At 50.5% G+C, this 22,319-nt stretch overlaps 1 protein-coding gene across 1 annotated transcript; it reads left to right on the top strand.

The window, feature by feature from the left end:
- Window positions 1-607: 607 nt before the first annotated feature.
- Plaur (plasminogen activator, urokinase receptor) lies at window positions 608-15,553 on the top strand. The gene is made up of 7 exons (NM_134352.2): window positions 608-681; window positions 2,970-3,080; window positions 4,742-4,885; window positions 11,303-11,458; window positions 11,974-12,108; window positions 13,997-14,143; window positions 15,075-15,553. Exons 1-7 carry the CDS (start codon window positions 621-623, stop codon window positions 15,305-15,307), a joined length of 987 nt encoding a protein of 328 aa, NP_599179.2. The 5' UTR covers window positions 608-620; the 3' UTR covers window positions 15,308-15,553.
- The last annotated feature ends 6,766 nt before the right edge of the window (window positions 15,554-22,319 follow it).

The raw sequence follows: 22,319 nt of genomic DNA on the forward strand, positions 1-22,319 counted from the left end.
AGAGATTAGATAACTAATGTATCCTCCACACCCTAATGGTGGTAAGGGTGGGACTCTTGCTGTTTCCTGCCAAGTCCCAGCTCCTGGAACCGTGCCCAGAACCGTGCCCAGAACCGGGGAGGTCCTTAGTAAGTTGCTGAAGGAATTTAGGCTCTAGTTTGGCAAGTTCGTGTTCTAGGTGTTTTCCCTGCATGAAATTGTACTGCCCAGGCTAAGTGTGGTACCATGCCCATGGTCCAGGCTCAGGGGAGGCTGAGGCAGGACCTTCCTGAGTTCAAGGCTTGTCAGCCTAGCAAGACAAAGTTTGAAACTAAAAATTCGGATTGGTAAAAAGTAGCCAAGGCTAGAGACGATTCTAACCTTTGCTATTTGGTTTTCTTTCTTTCTCCCTCATATTCTTTCCCTCCTTCCCTCCCTCTCCCTCCTCCTACACACACTCACTCACTACTTACGGAAGGGCAGTTTAGTGAGCTATGGAGGAGGAAGGGCTATGGGGGAGGAAGGCACACCCACAGGATCCCAGCTGACTCACTCTTTAGCAAACAGTGGGAGGAGCTCTGGGGTCACAAAACTGTCTTCTTCCCCACTGTCTGTCTAGAGCAGAGGTGAACGAAGAACCCATGGGCCTCCTGAGGCGGCGGCTGCTGCTGCTGGTGGTGGTGGTGACGACCTGTGTCCCAGGTAAGGACTGCGCGGTGACACCTGGGGTAAATTAGGGAAGGACGGACGGCACTCCACCCTTCTCCTCCTATACAGCTATTCTCGTGTATGATCTCAAGCCCCACGTGGCACAGTCAGACAGACACCCGCAGGCATTCATTAGTAAACTCTGATTCCTGGCGCGTAGTGCCAGGCTTCCCAGAAGAGTCAAACTGGAGGACGCAGAGGAACAGAGAGGTTAAGTAGCTGGTCTGAAACTACACAGCTAGGGATTGAATGATAACTGGGCGTGTGACCTCACAGCCATTCCCCACAGTGTTTTGGTCTCTGTGGGGATCCCGCTTTGGGATGGGACAGGGCTCTATATCTCAAGGTTCCAGAGTTCCGCGGGAGCCTAGAGCCTGTCCCCCGAGTACACTTGTCTTTGCTCCGTTCTCACCTTCTTCCTCCAGGAAATGTGGGGGAGATGGTATTGAGAGGCAGAGGGGAATGGGAAAGGAATTGAGTCAGGGTTTGGCGCGGTGAATAACTCAGAAAGCCCTCTCCGAGTTATTCGGGAGACCGGAGATGATTAATGGGGTGGGAAAAGATCTCTGGAGGTCTGGATGGTCTGGCAGCTAGAGGGGGGAGGAGTGGGGTGCAAAGGGGAGGGACTCTTGTTGCAGATAGGAGATCTGGCACAAAGGGGACGGGCTCTAAATTGCAAACTGGATCTCAGGGCTCAGGCAGGACAGTTCTTACTGTGTAATAGAGCCGGGGAGGAGGGGACCCTGGAGTGGGGCTGCCACCTGGAGTCAGAACTGGCTTCGTGGTTCAGGACAGTTATATAGCCTTTCTCTTCCGGGAATGTGTCTAGGAAATGGGGGCTAGACGGAGGATAGCCTGGTGCTGAATTCCTGATTAGGAATTAGGTAGTCTGAGGCAGGGGAGGGGGAGGGGGGAGGAGCTATAACATTGAGGAGGAGTTAGGGGCGGGTCAAGGGCCTCGGGGTGGATTTGGAGGAAGGACTTCGGTCCTGGGGTGGGACAAAATTTGGGGGCCGAGGTGGGTCCATGACAGTGGTTCTCAACCTTCGATTGCTATAACCCTTTAATACAGTGTGGTGACCCCCAAACCTTAAAATTACTGTTGTTACCACTTCCTTACTGTGATTTTGCTATTATAAATCTTGATGTAAATATCTGATGGGCAGGATATCTGATGTCTGACCCCCTCCTGGGGGTCGCGATCCACAGGTTGAGAACCGCTAGGCTATGGCGTTAAGGTGAAGCCTGGACAGGGTTAGTCTACCAAGAATAGAGCGGAATGTTGGTGGGAAATAGCCTTAGTTTCAAGGAAGGTGAATTTCTGACTTTAAGGCCGGCCTGGTTTGCATAAAGTTTTGGACCAGCTATAACTCGTGAAAACATTTCAGAAATATTTAATAAAATAATATAGAAGTAGAAAGAGAATTTAGGGAAGGAGCCAGAGGGCGGAACTAGAGTCTAGAAGAAAGCAGGAAGCAAAGGAAGCCAGAAGCCAGGGGCGGGGCTAGAATATTGGGCGGGACTAGAGACATAAGACAGGCAGGAGCTGTGGGGCAGGACTAGAACCTAGGGGAGGTTGTTGGGGGAAGGGAGAGAATGTTTTTGGGGGTCATCTCAGTTGAGGTTATCTTGGAGGGCTAATTGGCGGGGTTAGAGCTTCAGGAGAAAACTCCCGCCTTGGAGAGGCCACTGAAGAGAAGCTAAGGGAGAGGATGGGAGAATGGATAGGAGATACAGATCCTATGTCCAGAGCTGACCAGGTAGAGAGGACACAGCACCTAAATGGGACCCATGGTAGAAAGTCCTTTCAAGTGGGAAGAATTAGAGGTTGGGAGATGGGTGGGGGTCGCATGCCTTTAATCCTGGCATTAGGAAGGCAGAAATGGGTGGATATCCGTGAGTTCTAAGCCATGCTGGTCTACAGAGCAAGTTTCAGGAAAGCCAGGGTTACACAGAGAAACCCTGTCTTGAAAAAAGGGGGGAGGGGGCAAAAGGGCAGAGTTAGAATGAATGGCGGGTGATACATGTCTGTAATCCCAACTCACGGGAGGCTGAGGCAGAAGGATTGCTGTGAGTTTGACGTCTTGGACTACGTAGTTAGATCTGAGAGAGAGAGAGAGAGAGAGAGAGAGAGAGAGAGAGAGAGAGAGAGAGGAGAACCATAGGCAATCAGGGCATAATGCATAAATCTGAGGGGACCAGCCTAGACCAGTTTCACAGCACGGTGGAGTGAGAGGCAGCCCCTGGCTCCCCACCCTTGACTATGTCTCCTCTTCTCCCAGCCTCCCAGGGCCTGCGGTGCATACAGTGCGAAAGTAACCAGGACTGCCTGGTGGAGGAGTGTGCCCTGGGCCAGGACCTCTGCAGAACCACGGTGCTTCGGGAATGGGAAGGTGAGGTTGACCACCCCCAACGACCCGATAGGAAACAATCGGCTGGAAAACCACCTCTCTCCAGATCTTAAGGAAATAAAGACCTTCAAACGTCTAACAAGGGTAGAGAGACAGCCTGGCATTTAAGACCAGCGGCTCTTCCAGAGGCCTGGAGTTCAGTTCAGGTAGCCACATAGGGTGGCTCATCACCACATGTAATCCCAGAAGGAGAGTCCAGGCTCTCACACTCACCCACAGACACAGATCTAAGCACTTGCTGATCTTGTAACGGATCCAGACTCATTTAGAGCCCCACCTGGTGGCTCCCCACCTCCTCTGGCTGTAGGCATGGGTACTGTACACAGACATTCATGCAGGCAAAACCCTCATGACACAAAATAATGAACTAAATCTAAGAAAATTGTTGATAATGGTGGTGAGACCCTAGCGATGGTGATAAATTGGCCATGTGCTACTCAGAGCAATGGCAGATAATTTTGCTCTGTTTTGGGATTGGCGGTGGTGCTTTGGTTTGGTTGTTTGGTCTTGGGATTTTGTTTTGTTTTGTTAAGACAATGTCTCATGTAGCCCAGGCTAGTCTTTTTTTTTTTTCTTTTCTTTTTTTCGGAGCTGGGACTGAACCCAGGGCCTTGCACTTGCTAGGCAAGCGCTCTACCACTGAGCTAAATCCCCAACCCTCAGGCTAGTCTTAAACTTGCCTTGTAGCCAATGATGACCTCAAACATCTGATCCTCCTGCCCGCAACTCCTAAGGGTGGAGATTATAGGTATACACCACCACACCTGAACTAGGGAGGCAGAGGTGAGGGGATCTCTGAGTTCCAGGCCAGCCTGGTCTACAGAGTGAGTTCCAGGACTGCCAGGGCTACACGGAGAGACCTAGTCATGAAACACCAAAACCAAACCAAACAAACAAACAAACAAACAAAGAAACAAACAGCCTGAGATAGGGCTGAACAGGCTAAGGCACTTGGTGCCAACCCCCATAACCTGAGTTTGACCCCCTGGAAGGAGAGAACTGACTCCTGAAAACTGTCCTCTGACCTCCACAAGAGCACACACACACACACACACACACACGCACACACACACATATGCACACGCATGCACATACACACACACATGCACACACATGCAAACCACATGCACATACACGCATATACACATGCACACCTAAGCACACACAAGCACATACAGACACACATATGTACACCCATGCACACACCATACACACATGTTCATACACATGTGCGCACACAGGCACATATACGAAAATAAAGTTAAAATAAAAGCTGGACACTTTGATACACTCCTGAAGCTCTTCTGCTAGGGAGGTCGAGGAAGGATCCAGGGCTCCAGACCAGACTGGGCTACATAGCCTGGATATCCTGTCCCCTCAGAAAAGTTTAATTAATGAATGAATGATTAATGTATTTTTCTTCCCATTAAGTGCACCTCCCTGCTGGTTCATTCACCTTGGGATAGATTCTGAAAATCCAAGTGATGTGTACCGGGGAGGGGAGGGTCAGTTTAGAAGATAACAGAGTTGGTCCAAACAAGAGGAAAGGCTCACAGGGGTTGGCTCTGGGGATGAGTGACCCTGCGACCCGGGGCTGGCTGGGACTTGGGAGCTTCTGGAGACTGAGGCTCTTCTCCTCACAGACGCCGAGGAGCTGGAGGTGGTGACCAGAGGCTGTGCCCACAAGGAGAAGACCAACAGGACCATGAGCTACCGCATGGGCTCGGTGATCGTCAGCCTCACCGAGACCGTGTGTGCCACAAACCTCTGCAACAGGCCCAGACCCGGTGAGTCGGGCGTCCTCGCCACGCCCAGCCAAAGCCCATCACCACCCCCCAGACCTACATCACCCTAGCACCAAGTCCGGTCCTCACCCCGTCCCCCACCCGAATCCACTGCAGCCCTGCCCCAGTTTCACTCCCCGCCATCAGTGTCCCCAAGACACCTCCCTCCCTTATCTCACAGTAGCCTGACAGCCAGTTGTTTTGTTTGGTTGAAACGATATAGCCCAGGCTGGCTAGAAAAGGGTATCCTCCTGCCTCAGCTTCCTGAGTACTGAGAGTAGAGCTTCCAGCTGCCACACCCAGCCTCTCTACTGATGATAAAATCATCCCTAGGCTGTAGGGCTAAAAACGTGGCTGTCGGGGTTGGGGATTTAGCTCAGCGGTAGAGCACTTGCCTAGCAAGCGCAAGGCCCTGGGTTCGGTCCCCAGCTCCGAAAAAAAAAAAAAAAAAAAAAAAAAGAAAAGAAAAAAAAAAAACCCAAACTAAAAAAAACGTGGCTGTCAGGTATAAGATAACACATCTACCACGCTTGGTTGAGCTTGCCTGTAGGAGGCAGAAAGATTACAACTTGAAGGTCAGCCTTGGGCAACTTAAGACTCTGGCTCAAAACAAAAGCTAAAAAGGAGGACCTGCGAGATGGCTCACTGTTGTTCAAGCCTAGTGACCTGGGTTCAATACCTGAATCCCAGGGGAAGGAGAGAATTGAGTCTCTATAAAATTGTCCTCTGATCTAAACACACACACACACACACACACACACATACACACACACACCACACACCACACACACACACCCCACATACACACACACACCACACACACACCACACACACACACACACACCACACACACACACCACACACACACCCCACATACACACACACACCACACACACCACACACACACACCACACACACACACCATACACACACACCACACATACACACACACCACACACACACACCACACACACACACCACACATACACACCACACATACACACACACCACACACACCACACACACACAAACCACACACACAAACCACACACACAAACCACACACACACACACTACACACACACACCAATAACAACAACAACAATAGCAGTAATAATACATTTTAAAATTAAAATTAGGAAAATAGGAATGAGTGCGTGGCTCAGTGGTAGAGCCCCTGCCTAGAATCCCCCAGTGAGGGGCTGGGGGTGTGGCTCAGTGGTAGAGCCCCTGCCTAGAATCCCCCAGTGAGGGGCTGGGGGTGTGGCTCAGTGGTAGAGCCCCTGCCTAGAATCCCCCAGTGAGGAGCTGGGGGCAGGGCTCAGTGGTAGAGCCCCTGCCTAGAATCCCCAGTGAGGGGCTGGGGGTGTGGCTCAGTGGTAGAGCCCCTGCCTAGAATCCCCCAGTGAGGGGCTGGGGGCGTGGCTCAGTGGTAGAGCCCCTGCCTCGAATGTATGATAGCTTAGTTTTCCCTTCCAACAACCTTTTTTAAAAAGATGATCTTTGACTTGGAAAGGACAGGGAGAGCATGGAGTGAAGGGAGAAGCTTCCATAAATCTTTCGGTTGAGCACTGTGGCTTTAGGCTGTGGTCAATGGTCAAGGTCAGGGAAGGTGAGGAAGGAACTGCACTCCTTGTGTTCTTTCTGCACTGTCTGTCCCTGGATGGGCATTGATTATGGCCTGAAGGCCCAGGGTCCTCCTGAGGGAAGACACTGCCTTTCTGCCTGCTTTGTCTTCTTTCTCCGTCCTACCTACAAAATGTCTCTGGTGCAAGGCCGAGTCATGTGTGGGTCATTTTCTCTTTAAACGATAACTCTGTTTGCTTTGCCATGACACTTGTGAGAAGAACACAGTGTAGAAGTTAATTCTCATTCGACTGTGTAGGTCCTGGGGCTTGAACTCAAGTCTTCAGGTTTGGCTACAAGCAACTTTACCCACTAAGCCATGGTGGTGGCCCTGAGTTTGTTAGTTTTTGGGTTTTGCTTGTTTGTTTAAACAGAGTCTACTTATATAGCCCTGCCTGTCCTGAACTCGCTCTATAGACCAAGCTAGCCTCTCCAGGGCTGAGATTAAAGGTGTGTGCCACCATGCCTGGCTTATTTGTTCCTTGGATAACCCCCTCTGGCACTGAACTTTCCATGTAGCCATGGAATTCCTTGAATGCCTGGTTCTCCTGTCACCCTCTCCTGAGTGCTGGGATCCCAGCCATAGGCTTTCTTCTGTGTTGGAGACAGAACACAGAGCTTTGCGCATGCTAGGCAAATACCCCACCGCTGAACCACAGCCCTAGACCCTCTTTTTACTTTTTATATCCCCCTCCCACTTCTGATTTTGACAAATCGTTCTGCCCTTAGCAGGGAAGAGAGAAGGTAGAGTATGGGGAGAAATGGACACAGTGGGCGAGGAACTCTGCACCCAGATGGGGGTGTCCACTGGGCTGGGGTCGAAGTGTCTTGATGGCTCACCTTTGGCAGGTAGACAAGGGGACCTCAGTGACGGGAGCAGTGCACAGAGCCTTCTCTTCTGGGAGTGATGGAATCCCTTATGTCAGTGTCATGCTTCTGAGAGTGACGGTTATAAAGCTGGGCAAATGACAGCCAGTGATTGGAGGCCTCTGGAGAGAAAAGAAAAGCAAAGGCAGGAACTCGGAGCCCTGTGATCCTTGGAAGAGAGAAGCCAGACACAGAGAGTGTCGCAGGTGTCATGGCTTACGTTCTAACTTACCAGCTCAGCTCTGTGAAGGGAGACAGAGCCATGAAGAGACAGTCATGAGACTGAGGCAACAGGCTTGGGCTGGGTGGCGGTGTCCCCAGATTTGGAGAGAGTCCCCCCCACCAGTTTTTTGGCAGCAGGGTGGCGAGCCAGAGAGGTGCGGGTGACCACCTTAGACCCCATGAGAGCCAGCTAGGAAGTGAAGAACAGGCCCTGATTGATAAAAAGGGACAGAAAAAAAATAACATACAGCTGTGTGTGTGTTCATGTGTGCATATATGTGTACATGTGTCAGTGTGGTGTGCATGTGTGTGGTGTCTGTGCAAGAGTGTGTGGGGTGTGTATGGTGAGTATGTGTGTGCGTGTGTATATGTGTGCATGGGTGTGTATATGTATGATGTGTATGCATGTGCATGTCTATGACTGTGGCATGTATGTGTGTGCATATCTGTATGTCTGTATGTGTGTAAATGTGTTGTCTGTATGTGTGCACATATACTCATATGTAGGTGTGGTGGGGTTGTTTGTGTGTGCATGTGTGTTGTGTGTGAGTGTGTTGTCTGTGTGTGTGTATGTGTCGTGTGTGTATATGTGTGTGTGTTCAAAGAGACCAGAAGAAGTCGGCAACTGTCCTACTCCGTCATTCTGCACTTAATTCTATTCAGAGAGGGTCTCACTGAGCCTGAGGCTACGCTGGCGGCCAGCAAGTCTGAGAGATCCTCCTGACTCAGCCTGCCCAGAACTGGGATTACAGGCAACTGGCTTCATGGTTTTTACACTGGTCATGAGGTCAAACTCCTGTTAGTCTAGCAAGCACCAAAGAGCTGTAAAGAAAAGAGCTACAGCCCGGCATGGTGGCATACACCTCTAATCCCAGCACTGGGGAGGACACAGTAGAAGGGTTTCCATACATTCAAGGCTAGCCTGGTCCACCCAACAGGTTCCAGAATGCAGACTGAGTCCTAGTCTAAAAAACAATAAAAAAAGAACAACCCAGTAAGTTAATATAGACCAAAAAAAAAAAAAAAAGTTTATGTAGCTCACAGTTTGGGAAATGGGAAGTCCACACAGTATGGTGCTAGCTCTTCCCCATCATACACATCGGACACCCTCAGGACCCTGTTACCTCATGACTATATTACTGAGGGAAATTCAAAACCCCACAGCTGTGGGATGGCTCAGTGGTTGAGAGTCTGCTCTTCCAGAAGACCTAGGTTCAGTTCCCAGCACCACCTACACCAGGCTGCTTAGAGCAGTCTGTAATTCCAGTTCCGTGTGTCTGAGTGTCTGTCTGTGTCTGTCTGTGTCGTCTGTGTCTGTGTGTGTCTATCACCCTCTTCTGGCCACCTCTGGTACTGCATGCACATGGTGCACAAATGTACAAGCCAGCAAAATACTGTGCGCATAAAATAGAATGAAGGGGGGAAAAATTAAAAACCGTTTTCTCTCTTGGGAGCCAACTTGGAATCCCTTCCAAAGTTAATTTATTAATTAATCACTTCCGAAAGCAGCCTGCAGATGACCTGGCAGCTTCTCAGTAGCTTCCTGCCTTAAAAAGGTGCATCCCCTAACACTCTGTCACACTAACATTCAAACATATGACCGTCAGGGAGACAAACCACATCCAACCATAGCAGAGGCAGATAGAGACTCGGGTGAGTGAAGTCAGAAGAACCAAGAGGCAACCGAATGCACAAGTCTGGAAGTCAGATATTTGTTTTAAGCAACACAGATGGAAGGTAGGGTCTTGGGAGTCCTAGTTCTGCACTGAGTCACGCCCCCGGCCCCTCACTGGGGGATTCTAGGCAGGGCTCTACCACTGAGCCACGCCCCCAGCCCCTCACTGGGGGATTCTAGGCAGGGAGGAGCTCTACCACTGAGTTAAACCCCCAGCCCAGCTCCACACTAGAGAATCCTCCTGCCTCAGCCTCCCAAGTAGTTTTCTCCACCAAGACTTGTTAGATTACTGTTGAGACTAGAGAGAGATTTATGAATGAGCAATTAAGAAATTTAAAAAGGGACTAAACAGATACCTGAAGGTCACATGACCCATATTTAGAAGAGAATCCTGGGAAGATGTAATAATAAAGAAACCACCCCCCCACCCCACCCCTGGCTAAGAGGGGTGGGGCAGACAGTGTGGCTATGCTGGAAATTCCTGGTTTGATTTTTTTTGAGACCCAGTCTTCCTGTGTAGTCCAGTCTATCCTCAAATTTGCAATCTTCAAGCCCCAGACACCAAAGTCAAGGGGTTACCGGAACATACCACCATGTCTGGAGGAAGTTCTGCATTTGGTTTTCGTGGAAGTTTGTGGGAAGAGGCGGCTGCGGGCCTTTGAGGCATGTTTCTTTGAATGAGACAGATGAGTTGGCTCTGGGTGGAATGATTCACCTAATTGCCTTGAGCCTGCCAGAGGACTGCCTCAGCTCCGACACAGCTCCAGTCTCCTGGGTCAGGAAGGAGAGGCTGTGCCAGGCTACAGGATGGTGTGAGCCAAACCCCGGGCAAGGGATGACATGGTGCTTCCAGGGAAAAGTAGCCCATCCAGTTGGCCTCACTCAAAAGCTTTGAGCCAAACAAGATTACCCTGGATCCATCAAGTGAGGCTTGACCTTTTGGGTCATCCATCAGTAAGTAATAATTTGTGATTCCAGGTAGACGTAAGAAGTAAAGAGAAGGGGTTGGGGATTTAGCTCAGTGGTAGAGCGCTTGCCTAGCAAACGCAAGGCCCTGGGTTCGGTCCCCAGCTCCGGAAAAAAAAAAAGTAAAGAGAAGTAAAGGCAAAAGCTGCACTGATCCATGAAATACCTAAAGAAAGAATTCCGGATTATGGGTACATTGTGAGACTTTGTATCAAAAAGGGGGAAGGGGCTACTAATACACCTTGATAGTAGAGCCCCTGCCTAAAATCCCCAAATGAGGGGTGGGGATGGGTGGGTGTGGCTCAGTGGTAGAGCCCCTGCCTAGAATCCCCAGTGAGGGGCTGGGGGCATGGCTCAGTGGTAGAGCCCCTGCCTAGAATCCCCCAGTGAGGGACGGGGGGGCATGGCTCAGTGGTAGAGCCCCTGCCTAGAATCCCCCAGTGAGGGGCTGGGGGTGTGGCCCAGTGGTAGAGCCCCTGCCTAGAATCCCCCAGTGAGGGGCTGGGGGGTGTGGCTCAGTGGTAGAGCCCCTGACTGGAAGAGGCACTATTTAGGATGAAGAAGAATGGGGGAGGAGTTTCAAAAGACAGGAGCAAAGAAAGGGTGTTCTAGACAAAGACAACGGAAAGTCTGGTGCCACTCAGGGTCAGTGTTCTAAAACTGTGTAGCCAGTATGTTAGAGAGCACGGGAGAGGCTGGCACTTGGAGATGAGGAGGGACAGGTGGCCAGGACCCAGTCCTCAGTGGGCCTTGACTGCCATTCTCAGGTGTTTGGCTGTTAGTCTAACAATAGGGAGCTATGGAATGGTTTTGAGCAGAGAAGAACTGGGTTAGGTGTATTTTAAAGACTTCATTTTAGGGCTGTTTGAAAGGAACTGCGGTGAAGATGGTATTGACCGTTTGGAAGGAACGGAGGCTGGTACTGAGGAGGTACCAAAGGCTGAAAAGAACAGGATACATTCTAGTGGGATGTGGGATTAGTAGGCTTGATGATTGACCGCAAGGTTCAGGATGGAGTTCTCTGCCAGACCTGACCACCAAATCACCGCTTCCTCTTCTTCCCAGGAGCCCGAGGGCGACCTTTTCCCCGGGGCCGTTACCTTGAGTGTGCATCCTGCACCTCTCTGGACCAGAGCTGTGAGAGGGGCCGGGAGCAAAGCCTGCAGTGCCGGTATCCTACAGAACACTGTATTGAAGTGGTGACGCTCCAAAGCACAGAACGTAAGCTCCCAGCTGCGGGCAGTCCTCTAGGCTGTCCCTAAGGGAGATCTCCAAGTTCCAGGCGTGCAAGCAGAACTCGCACAGCCATGCGGACAGCACACTCAGCCCTGGAAGTTCAGAGTCACTGGATCAGCTCGAGAGTGACCAGGAACCCAGCTACCTTGTCGTATCTCACATACTGCTTTCATTCTGATGACTGCCTCAGGGCACAATATGGCCACCAGAGCTCCAGACCTGGTGACTACATTCCAGGCAGAAGAAAAGAGGAAAGAAACCCAAAAAAAAATTTATTTGTTTTGTAAGAGTTTTCTTTCTAGAAATCCCAGAAACTCATGAAGTTCTATTTATCTTTCCGGCCCCCTTTATCATATGGCAAAGAGAGAAAGGAAAGTGAAGTCCTTTGGCTAGGGAGGAAGTTACCCTAAGTAACATAAAAGGGGTGTGCTCAAGGGGGCAACTCAACAGCCAGCCCTTAGACGATCTGCCCTCTAACCTCTGACCTCTGCCCTCTCCAGGGAGCGTGAAGGACGAACCCTACACCAAAGGCTGTGGCAGTCTTCCCGGATGCCCGGGCACAGCAGGTTTCCATAGCAACCAGACCTTTCACTTCCTGAAGTGCTGCAACTTCACCCAATGCAATGGTGGCCCAGGTGAGGAACTGGACGAGTTATTGCCTCTTTCTACAACTCTCCCTCCACGCTCTTTCCCAAGTCCTCTCCATCCAACTGACATCAGTGTCACCTCTCTCTGGAGGCCTGCCCTGACTGACTTGCAAATCTGGTTCCGGGTCACTCTTTTTTTTTTTTTTTTCTTTTTTCTATTTTTCGGAGCTGGGGACCAAATCCAGGGCCTTGCATTTGCTAGGCAAGCGCTCTACCACTGAGCTAAATCCCCAGCCCCCGGGTCACTCTTTAAGCACACACAGCCCACCTAATCCCCATGCCCCAGTTCTGCCCACTCTGGGTGGGGACTATCTGGTGACAAAGCCGTGAGTCCTGAGAGTCTAGAGCCAGGCTGTCCCAGCCACTGTGGTGTCCTAACACAGCATGAGGTTAAGGTCAAGGAAACCATTTCATAGCAATTTCACAGAAATACAGCTTTTGTGTAAACTGAGCTGGAGCGGTGGCTCGGTGGTTAAAGGCACTGGCTGCTCTTGAGGAGGACGGGCCAAGTTTGTTTCCCAGTGCCCACACAGCTCACATCTGTAACTACAGTTCCAGGGCATCTGGTGCCCTCTTCTGGACACTGTGGGTACTGCATGCATATGGAGCACATACAGGTGCAGGCAAGAACTCATACACATAAAATAAGATAAATAAATGTTTTGAAAATTGTTAAAGTTCTGAAAAGCCCTGCCTTTGAATCCTGGGTAAGCCAGTGGAAGCCAGGGCCTCACACATTTCAGAAAGTCCCTCAGGCTTGTGAGCAAAGCACCTTTACTCACTAAGCTATCTCAGTTCTCAACGTTATTATTTAATATTAATTAATTTGAACCTAAATACAATCTTATTACTCCAGAGGTAGAGGCTGGAGGTTCAGAGGTTCAAAAGTTGTCCTCTGTACAGTGAGTTTCAAGGCTGGCCCAGCTACCCGAGACCCTATCTCAGGAAAAGAACAGAGAAAAGCCAGGTGTGGTTGGGCACAGACTGTAGACTGTCTCTTTGTTCAACAGCAGTAGCCACCGTGTCCACAGTAATAGCCATCGTTCGTATTGAAGGGTGAAGAGACGGCTCAGCAGTTAAGAGTAGATACCAGATCCGGGTTCAGTTCCCGGCACCCATGGTTGGGCGGCTCACTACCCATAACTCCAGCTCCAAGGGATCTGATGCTCTTTTTTTTTTAAAGATTTATTTATTTTATGTATGTAAGTACACTGTAGCTGTCTTCAGACACACCAGAAGAGGGCATCAGATCCTGTTACAAATGGTTGTGAGCCACCATGTGGTTGCTGGGATTTGAACTCAGGACCTCTGGAAAAGCGGTCAGTGTTCTTAACCACTGAGCCATCTCTCCGGCCCTGATGCTCTTTTCTATTCTCTGCAGGCATTGTGTGACAAGCATGCCATCATTTAATTGTAGAGGTCAGTCAGAAGAAGACAACCTTGAGGAGTCAGTTCTGTCTTTCCACCATGTGGGTCTTGGGGATTGAACTCAGATCATCAGACTTGTCTGCAAGCTCCCCTACCTGCTGGGCCATCTCACTAGCTCTAGGATTATACATAACGATAACTCATTTAAACCTGAAGAAACACAGGTAGCCAGTGGCTGCTACAGTGAACGACTCTGTATAGTCACGTTTTAGAAGGTAGGGCCTGTTTGAGATAGTACCTAGTTTGTTAGGGTCCAGCATCAGTTGCCTAGTTAGATGTGAGAACCCCGACCCCCGAAAGAAAATGCAGTTCCCAGGGATGACCATCAGGTGGTGCCCTATCACCTTAGGCAGAGTGTGGGCGGATGGACGGATGCATAGACCCAGTGGTGCTAATCTTTGTTCCCTGTCGTTTTTTTGGTTTGTTTGTTTTGTTTTTCATTTTTAAGTTCTGGATCTTCAGAGCTTACCACCGAATGGCTTCCAATGTTACAGCTGTGAGGGGAACAGCACCTTTGGATGTTCCTACGAAGAGACGTCCCTCATTGACTGCCGGGGACCAATGAATCAGTGCTTGGAGGCTACAGGCTTAGATGGTGAGACCCTGTGGGAGCTGGAAGGGGACCCACTGAGGCACAGAGCGCTGATCAGACTGATTGACAGATGGGCCAGGCCTAGACCGGGTGGATCTTCCTATGGTAAAGGTTACACTTTAGCCGGGGGTGGTGGTGCATAGCTTTAATCCCAGCACTTGGGAGTCAGAGGTAGGCGGATCTCTGAGTTTGAGGCCAGCCTGGTCTGGAGAGTGAGTTTTAGGACAACCAGGTCTATACAGAGAAGCCCAGATGGGGCGGAGGGTGGGGGACACGGGAGGCTGTGTTTACCCGCAGAAAGGACAAATTGCAACAAGAGGTTTGGTTCTGTCAAGCCAACAAGAATAATACACTTCATTTCACCTAACGCTTTTCTTTGAGACTGGGTCTTATCTGTCGCCCTGGCTGTCCTGGAACTTTCTCTATACCACACGCTGGCTTCAAACTCAGAGATCCACCTGCCTCTGCCTTCTGAGTGCTGGGATTAAAGGCGCGTGCCACCACAGCTGGTCTCATAAATAATAGTTTGGATGGGGGTGGGGGAATGCCTGTGTTTCTCATGATGAAAAAGTGCAAAGAGAGTACTGTCATTGTTTACTGCGTGGCAACCCTCTTCCCGTCTGGCTTTAATAGCAGACAGCTGGTCCTCCGCTCTGCTTTCGTGTTCCGCCTGTTGCAATATCACGTCCTAGGGTTTCTCTGGAAAAGTATCTCTTGTTTGCCCAAAAGCTTGGAAGGGCCAAATGACATCTTAGTGTTACTCTGAAATCAATCCTGGTGTGAGTCTGAGGGACTGCCAGGGGTTCCTGGGACACACTTTGGGAAGCCCTGCTCACTATAAGGGATTGGAGATTGGCTATGGCGTTCACCGCCGGGAGCCTGCCGCTTTCCTGAGACTTCCCACCCGGGCTCACTGACTCTTCTCTTTCTTCAGTGCTGGGAAACCGGAGTTACACCGTAAGAGGCTGCGCCACGGCTTCCTGGTGCCAAGGTTCCCACGTGGCCGACTCCTTCCAGACCCACGTCAACCTCTCTATCTCCTGCTGTAATGGCAGTGGCTGTAACCGCCCTACAGGGGGCGCCCCCGGGCCAGGCCCTGCTCATCTTATCCTCATTGCCTCCCTGCTCCTGACCCTCAGACTGTGGGGCATCCCTCTCTGGACCTGAATCCTGAGCCGTCTGCCCTGGCTGGACCCAGGGACTTTTGACCTCCTCCCCTCTGCTCCATCTTTGAGGACAGGCGTGCTGTATTGTCTTCTTGGGGCCTCAAGAACTGGAAGAGAATTGAGAAAAGGGCTGCGGGCAGCAGGGGGCCTCTTGGTTGAGTTAATATTGTTGCTGTTATTATTATTATCATTGTTATTACCCTAATTTATTATGTAAATATATATATAAGATTTTTGTACCAGTGAACAAGGCTGGGTCTCCCCTTTGTTGCATTTAGCTTGGGAAGATAAAAGCAGTAGGGAATTCTTTTCCGTTTGATTTTGTTTTGAGACAGGATCTCACCATGTAGCCCTGGCTGCCCTGGAATTCACTCTATAGACCAGGCTAGCCTAAAACTTACCGAGATCCACCTACCTCTACCTCCTCGGTGCTTTGATTAAAGGTGTGCACCACCGTGCCTGGCTTTCTTTTCGCCTGTTTTGAGACAGCGTCGTCTCTTACCGAACCCCAGAGCCCACCAATTTGATTATGCTGGTCGAAGCATGCTCTCCAGAGATCCTCCTGTCTCGTAAGCACTGTAACCATAAATGCGCCGAGTCTGGCTTTTTTTTTTTTTTTTTTTTTCTTAAATGGATACTGGAAGTCTGAACTCAGGTTCTCATATTTCTGGGGCCACGTAGCCATGTACTGTACCAACAAAGCCATCTCTCCAGTCCCCAGACTATATCATTACTGATGCTTTCAAAGGGAGGGAGGGGGGGACAAGGCCATATTTTCCATCATGCCCTGCAGCAGAGAGACCTGATGACGCCGTATGAGGTGCTTCCTGGTTGAAATGCAAAAGACCCAGAGGCTAAAGCTTCCTTTCCCATGATGCCTTGCAGTAGGGCTCAGAGGGTAGAAATGGCCACCCCACAGTGTCTTCCGGCACTGTAAAAGCTAGAATCAGGTTTCTCATAAGGTCCTATTCTACGGTCTGTATTCAGCCTCTGTGTCGCAGGCTCCTGAGTTGATCTTCCAGGATCTTTGGCTGCATGAGATAAAAATCGCTTTGTGCTGACTTAAGCAGAAACTGTTATTGGGAGTTAGAATCTAAGCAAAGTCCTGGGTCTCCTGGGGTTCGCCGGGGACAAGAAAGAACCTGTGTACTGAAAAGGTTCCCTCCTGCAGATTCTGTCCCTCCCTACCCTCTCGCACATGCGCACTTGTGCCTGCCCACGCAAGTGTACCTGCATGCGTGTGTGGGCAAGAGGTCAACCTTGGTTGTCATGCTTCAGGCAGCATCCACCTTGGTTTTGAGACAGCGATTCCCACTGCTCACTGGCCTGGAGCTCAGCCTCCCCCTACTTTTGACTTCCCACATAGTAGACAGAAACACCTCCTGTAGAGCTAAAGACCAAAACCACTTGAATTCCTTTTTCCAGGTTCTCACAGTTTAGCTAAAGGATCCACCAGTTCTGCCCACGGCTCCCCTCTGCTTGGGGCCAGGGAAGATCACCCTATCCTGCAGTTCTCACGATCTACAGCCCACTCAATGGGGAGCCAGGAAACAGACCCCGTGGGAGGGATCCTGCCACAAGTAAGGAGGAGTAACTGGAGAAAAAGCCAAGAAAGTTCCCACCACTTAGAATGTTCTCATTGGCAAGCAAGACTGTTTCCACATAATCTGTATGAATCATGTGGCCAAGACTGCACCCAACTCAAGATGGTTGAAAGAAAAAAGGAAATTGATTTTTCTCATGTAAAAAGCAGTTGTGGAGCTAGGGAATTCCTGAGTTGATTAATTCAGTGTCCAAAATGGCGCACGTTTGTCTATTTCATGATCTCAAGATGGGGCCTCCATTCCAGGCACCACACCCATGTTCAGAGGTAATAGAAAAGGGGTCATTGGGGCTGGAGAGATGGCTCAGTGGTTAAGAGCACCCAACTGCTCTTCCAGAGGTCCTGAGTTCAATTCCCAGCAACCACATGGTGGCTCACAACCATCTGTAAAGAGATCCGATGCCCTCTTCTGGTGCGTCTGAAGACAGCTACAGTGTACTTATATATAATAAATGAATAAATCTTTAAAAAAAGAAAGAAAGAAAAGGGGTCATTTACTCAGGTGACTTTGGAAAGACACAGAAAACCTACAACATTTGTTAGATGAACCCTGCTTGGCCTTCCTTTAGTCTGAATTGTTTCGTGCATTTTTGTATCATCTGGTAATTGAAGAGGTCCGGTGGCAGTGGAACTGGAAAAACCAAGTAGCAAAATCAATGCCATCCCATGGCATCTGCCATGTAAGCAGTTCACGGTACATGGCTGGCCGTTTCCATCCCCAGAGAGTGGGGCCAGCAACCGCCTTTCTGGCATCCACTTCTGATTAAGAAAGCTGTTTTCCACTGTAACTTGAGTCAGGACCTGTGGTCCTCTCTGATTGAATTAGCATAGTCCTGCCCCCTTAGCCACTGTCTTATTATGTGACAAGCACGATGACCAAAACAACATATAAAAGAAAGTTTTTAATTGGGACATGGTGACAGGAACAGCTGCACAGGAACAGATAAACACATGTTTGTCTGCAAGCCTGAGGCAGAGAGAGAGACAAATGGAAATGATGTCAGCCTTTTGAACCCTGGAAGCCTACCTCTAGGGACACGCCTCCTCCAAGAAGGCCATACCCCCTAATCCTTCTTAAACAGTTCCATCAAATAGAGACCCAGTATTCAAACATATGAGCCGGGGTTGGGGATTTAGCTCAGTGGTAGAGCATTTGCCTAGCAAGCACAAGGCCCTGGGTTCGGTCCCCAGCTCCGAAAAAAAAGAAAAAAGAAAAAAAAAAAAAAAAAAAAGCAAAAACATATGAGCCTAAGGGAGTCGTAGGCTCATTCAAACCCCCACAGGAATAGTTACTGGTTTAGGGACAAGGGAATGGCACTAATCTTGGAGAACAAGATACAAATCACAGGACCCAAGAGATGGAGGTGGGATCTGGAATTTGAGGCTAAAAAGTGAGAGATCCTTTGTGTGTTGAGACAGGGAGGAGGAGGAAGAAGAGGAAGAGGAGGAGGAGGAGGAGGAGAAGAGGAAGAGGAGGAAGAGGAGGAGGAGGAGAGGGTTAAGAGTTCTTGCTGTGCAATGCTGACCAGAGTTGAGATCCTAGCATGTATGTAACAAGCCAGACATGGAATAAATACCTGTAACTCCAGCTCCAAGGGACTGGATGTCCTCTGGCTTCCATGTACCAGAATATACACACATGCATGCATGCATACACACACATACCACGAGAGAACAAGAGAAAGAGACAGAGAGACACAGAGAGAAGTGCACATGACTACAATCGCCCTGTCACTTTGGCATGACCTGGCCATTTGTCTATCCTGAGAACGGATGATTCCCCTCATCTTGAGAGATGGCTGGCAGACAGCCCTAGGGTTAGAATTACTAGTGAGGCCAGGCATGGGGAAGAAAAGGATTGTTGAACAAAGAAGCCTACTGAAGGAAACTCAAGGGAGAGATCCCCTTGGCCTCACTGAAATGGGTGGAGTGGGGTGCATGGAGGCCATGCTGGCCCTAAACTATGTAATAGAAGCTGACCTTGAATTCCTGAGCACTGAGGTTATAGGCGTGTGCCACCATGCCTGGTTTCTGTGGTGCTGGGGATCACACTAGGGCTTCTTGGGGGTACACACTCTCCCCACTGAGCCTTGTCCACAGCCCACTGGAACTCTTCACCAGCTGAACTGGTTGAATTAGATTTCTGTGTCATTTGCACCAAAACCCTAGGAAGAGACTGCATTGAAGGGATAGCACCCCTAGCTCCTAGTGACCTGCCCTCCCTCTGAAGATGCAGAACTGCCAAATGAGAGCCAGTCTCTCTCCAGGCGCCCCAAGCTGGGAAAGAAGACCTCAGAGACAGATGGGTGGGAGCCCACCTGCTAGTGTAGGAAAAGGTCACTATGAGTAACTATGAGTTACTCCCCTGTAGTGGTATGGGTCTAGCTTGAATGGGTGCCAACAAGTTCTGTGTTGAAAAGTCCATCCTGCACTAGGGAGATAGATCAGTCAGTGTAGCACTCAGCGTGCAAACATGAGGACCCATGTTCGATTCCCAGGACCCATGGAAAAAGTAATCAGACCTGCAAGCATGTGCTTGGAATCCCAGGATCTGGGAGACACAGACAGGAGGAACCCTGGGGCTTGTTGACCAGGCAGTCAAGCCTAGTTGGTGAGTATCAGGTAAGTGAAAAAATGTGTCTCAAAGGGCAGAACAGTGGGCACTGTCAGGAAAAGTATTGGCTCAGGACACCCCAAGATCAAGTTCCCAGCACAAAGGAGGTTTATTTGCCCCAGAGGGACAGAGGGCAGGGAATAAGGAGACAACAGACAGGAGATAGAGGAGGAGGGAGAAGGGGAAGGGAACAAGGGAGAGAGAGGAGGGTTTCTCCTGGAGTGGGACACAGGCCTGCCTCTGGATAGAAAGGAGACAGACGTGGCCCATAAGCAAATGGCAGTTTTTAAGGGTGCAGGGGAACCCCGTGTTAGGATGAGGTGTTTAATATTAATTGGGCATGTTCACTGGGTGAGCCAAAGGGGGCTTTTGATTGCTGGAACTTGGTGGTCAGTCTCAGAAGGAGGAAGTGTCCACATAAAGTAGATCCTGGGGGCTGGGGATTTAGCTCAGTGGTAGAGCGCTTACCTAGGAAGCGCAAGGCCCTGGGTTCGGTCCCCAGCTCCGAAAAAAAGAACCAAAAAAAAAAAAAAAAAAAGTAGATCCTGGTGGCTAAGCAGAGGGCATGGGAAAGAAGGTCAAAGCCTGCCGGAGTCACGCTGGCCAGAGTCCCTTCAGATACACGTGAGGATAACTAACACCCAGGGTCATCCTCCAGCAGTCATATGTAGGCACACACACAGAAATACACATTCACACAGAAACACACACATGCGCACACACAGGCACACACACACGCACACACACACATTCACTCATTAGCCCACAGACATACATGCCCAGAAAGATGCAAACACAGAAACACACACAAGAATGCATACACACACATTCACACAGAAACACACATACACAGAGAAAGAAACACACATAACACACCACACACACACACACACACACACACACACACACACACACACATTAATCCCCTTGTAAGCCATTAAAAGGATGGAGACGTAATCCAACTATGCTGCTCAGAGGTGGGGCCTCTGGGGCTGCTGTGCATCAATGAAGTCATCAGGGTGGATCCCTCATGATTGAACACTGGCAGCTGGGTGAGCAGAGAGACCAGGAGGCACACGTGTGCTTTCCGTCTCCTGCCATGTGACACCCTGAGGACTCTCAACAAAAAGGCCATCGGCAGATGCAGCACCCGAGTGCTTGCCAAAACAAACCTTCCTTCGGAACTGATCCACTCTCTGTCACCAAGTTACTGGCAAGAAAACCAGCTAATAGACCCTGGACGAGTCTCCCTGAAACAATCTCTCACCTCGCCCGAGTCAAAGAGATGAGCAGCTTCATTACTCCAACCCTTAATCTAAGCCGTGAACTGAGAATGGGGAAGTAATGAAGGCCCTCACAGCTGTGGGTATGGAGCCACGGTAGAGAACTGAGGTCCGGAGGACAGAGAGGATGCTGGGAGCCATGGTCCTTGAAACACAATGCTAGGAGTTTTGGTCCTGAGGTCAGAGGATGCTGGGAGATATGGTCCTGGTGATATAGGAGCCGATGAATTTGGGACTGAGGACAGAGAGGATACTGGGAGCTAGGCAGTGGACAGGAAGTGTGTCATGTGATGATGACCCTTGGTTGACCTGGATACACAACAGTTTAGAAGTGATGGAGAGAGAAAAAGAAGCAGAGCTTTTCAGAATGGGCATATGTTGACCCAGTTTACCTGCTGTCCCTGAGTAATGTGAGAGGTAGAGGCCCCACACCCCACTTTCTTCCTCTTCTTGTCTCTATGAGTCATAAGCCTGCTCAAAGCCTTCAGGTGGCCACAGGGATGGGTTCAGGGGAACCCACACCCAAGAGGGAAAAAAGGACCAAAGTTTGGAGGGATGAGTCAGCCCCCCATCCCCACCCCAAGATGGGGAACAGAACCTGAAAAGCAGAGTCACACAGACAGACTTGACTGGACAGTGGAGAGAAGGGTACAGAGTCTGGATGCCGCACCTGGAAGGATGCCCCAGGACCTAGAATTAAGACTTTCTTCCAGTCCGGTTAGCTTTCTGGGGGTCCCTCCCAGGGAAAGAACACTGAAACTTGGCGTATTATGGTCAGGACCGGAGGGAGGGAGCTGACCCTATTCTACACCCTGCCCAAAGAAGTCCACGCCTGCTCAGTCACCCTCTGCTGCCCAGCCTCTCAGTCTTTCCCTGCCCACATTCACCTTCGCATTACACTCCTCTCCCCCAAAGCTCACACTCAGTACACGCCAGCACCCCGCACCTTCGCGCGCTTCCAAGCATCGCCCTCTCGCGCATCTCCCAAGCATCTCCCACGCACCCCCTGTGGGTTTCCCGAGCTTCTTCTGCACAACCCCCGTGCATCTTCCGCGCATCTCCCGTGTGTCTTCTATACATTCCCCAGTGCATCTCCCGCGCCTCTCCCACGCATCTCTCGTGCATCTTCCGCGCACACTCCAGTGCATCTCCTGCGCATCTTCCCCGCGTCTCCCGTGCAGCATCCTCTAGGGAGCCCCACTAGCCCAGGCTACGCCTGCGCGCACACGCACGCAAACCTTTGCACCTTCACACGACCCTCGCGACCTTCGGCTCTCCCAAGTCCTCCCCCACTGGCTCCCACGACGCCGTCACGCTTATGCCCAGTCCTCGCGCCCAGGTCCGCGTGCTGCCCTGCTCTCCCACCCCGGTGCGCGCCCCTTCCGCGCTCCCGTCCTCCCTCTCCCCGCATTGTCTGGTCCTCTCTGTCTCTGTCCGGTCCCCGCCCCTTAGCTGACGCCACGCCCACCAAGGCGCGCAGTGGGCGGGGCAGAGGGCGGGGCTGGACTCGGGG

This window comes from Rattus norvegicus, chromosome 1, assembly GCF_036323735.1.
Source record: "Rattus norvegicus strain BN/NHsdMcwi chromosome 1, GRCr8, whole genome shotgun sequence".
NCBI lineage: Eukaryota > Metazoa > Chordata > Mammalia > Rodentia > Muridae > Rattus > Rattus norvegicus.

Excerpts from the sequence above, each read along its gene's own strand:
- Plaur (NM_134352.2), top strand. The coding sequence starts at position 621 with ATGGGCCTCCTGAGGCGGCGGCTGCTGCTGCTGGTGGTGGTGGTGACG. Across the intron at positions 11,459-11,973 it reads GACGCTCCAAAGCACAGAAC|GGAGCGTGAAGGACGAACCC; the intron begins GTAAGCTCCCAG and ends TGCCCTCTCCAG. Across the intron at positions 14,144-15,074 it reads GGAGGCTACAGGCTTAGATG|TGCTGGGAAACCGGAGTTAC; the intron begins GTGAGACCCTGT and ends CTCTTTCTTCAG.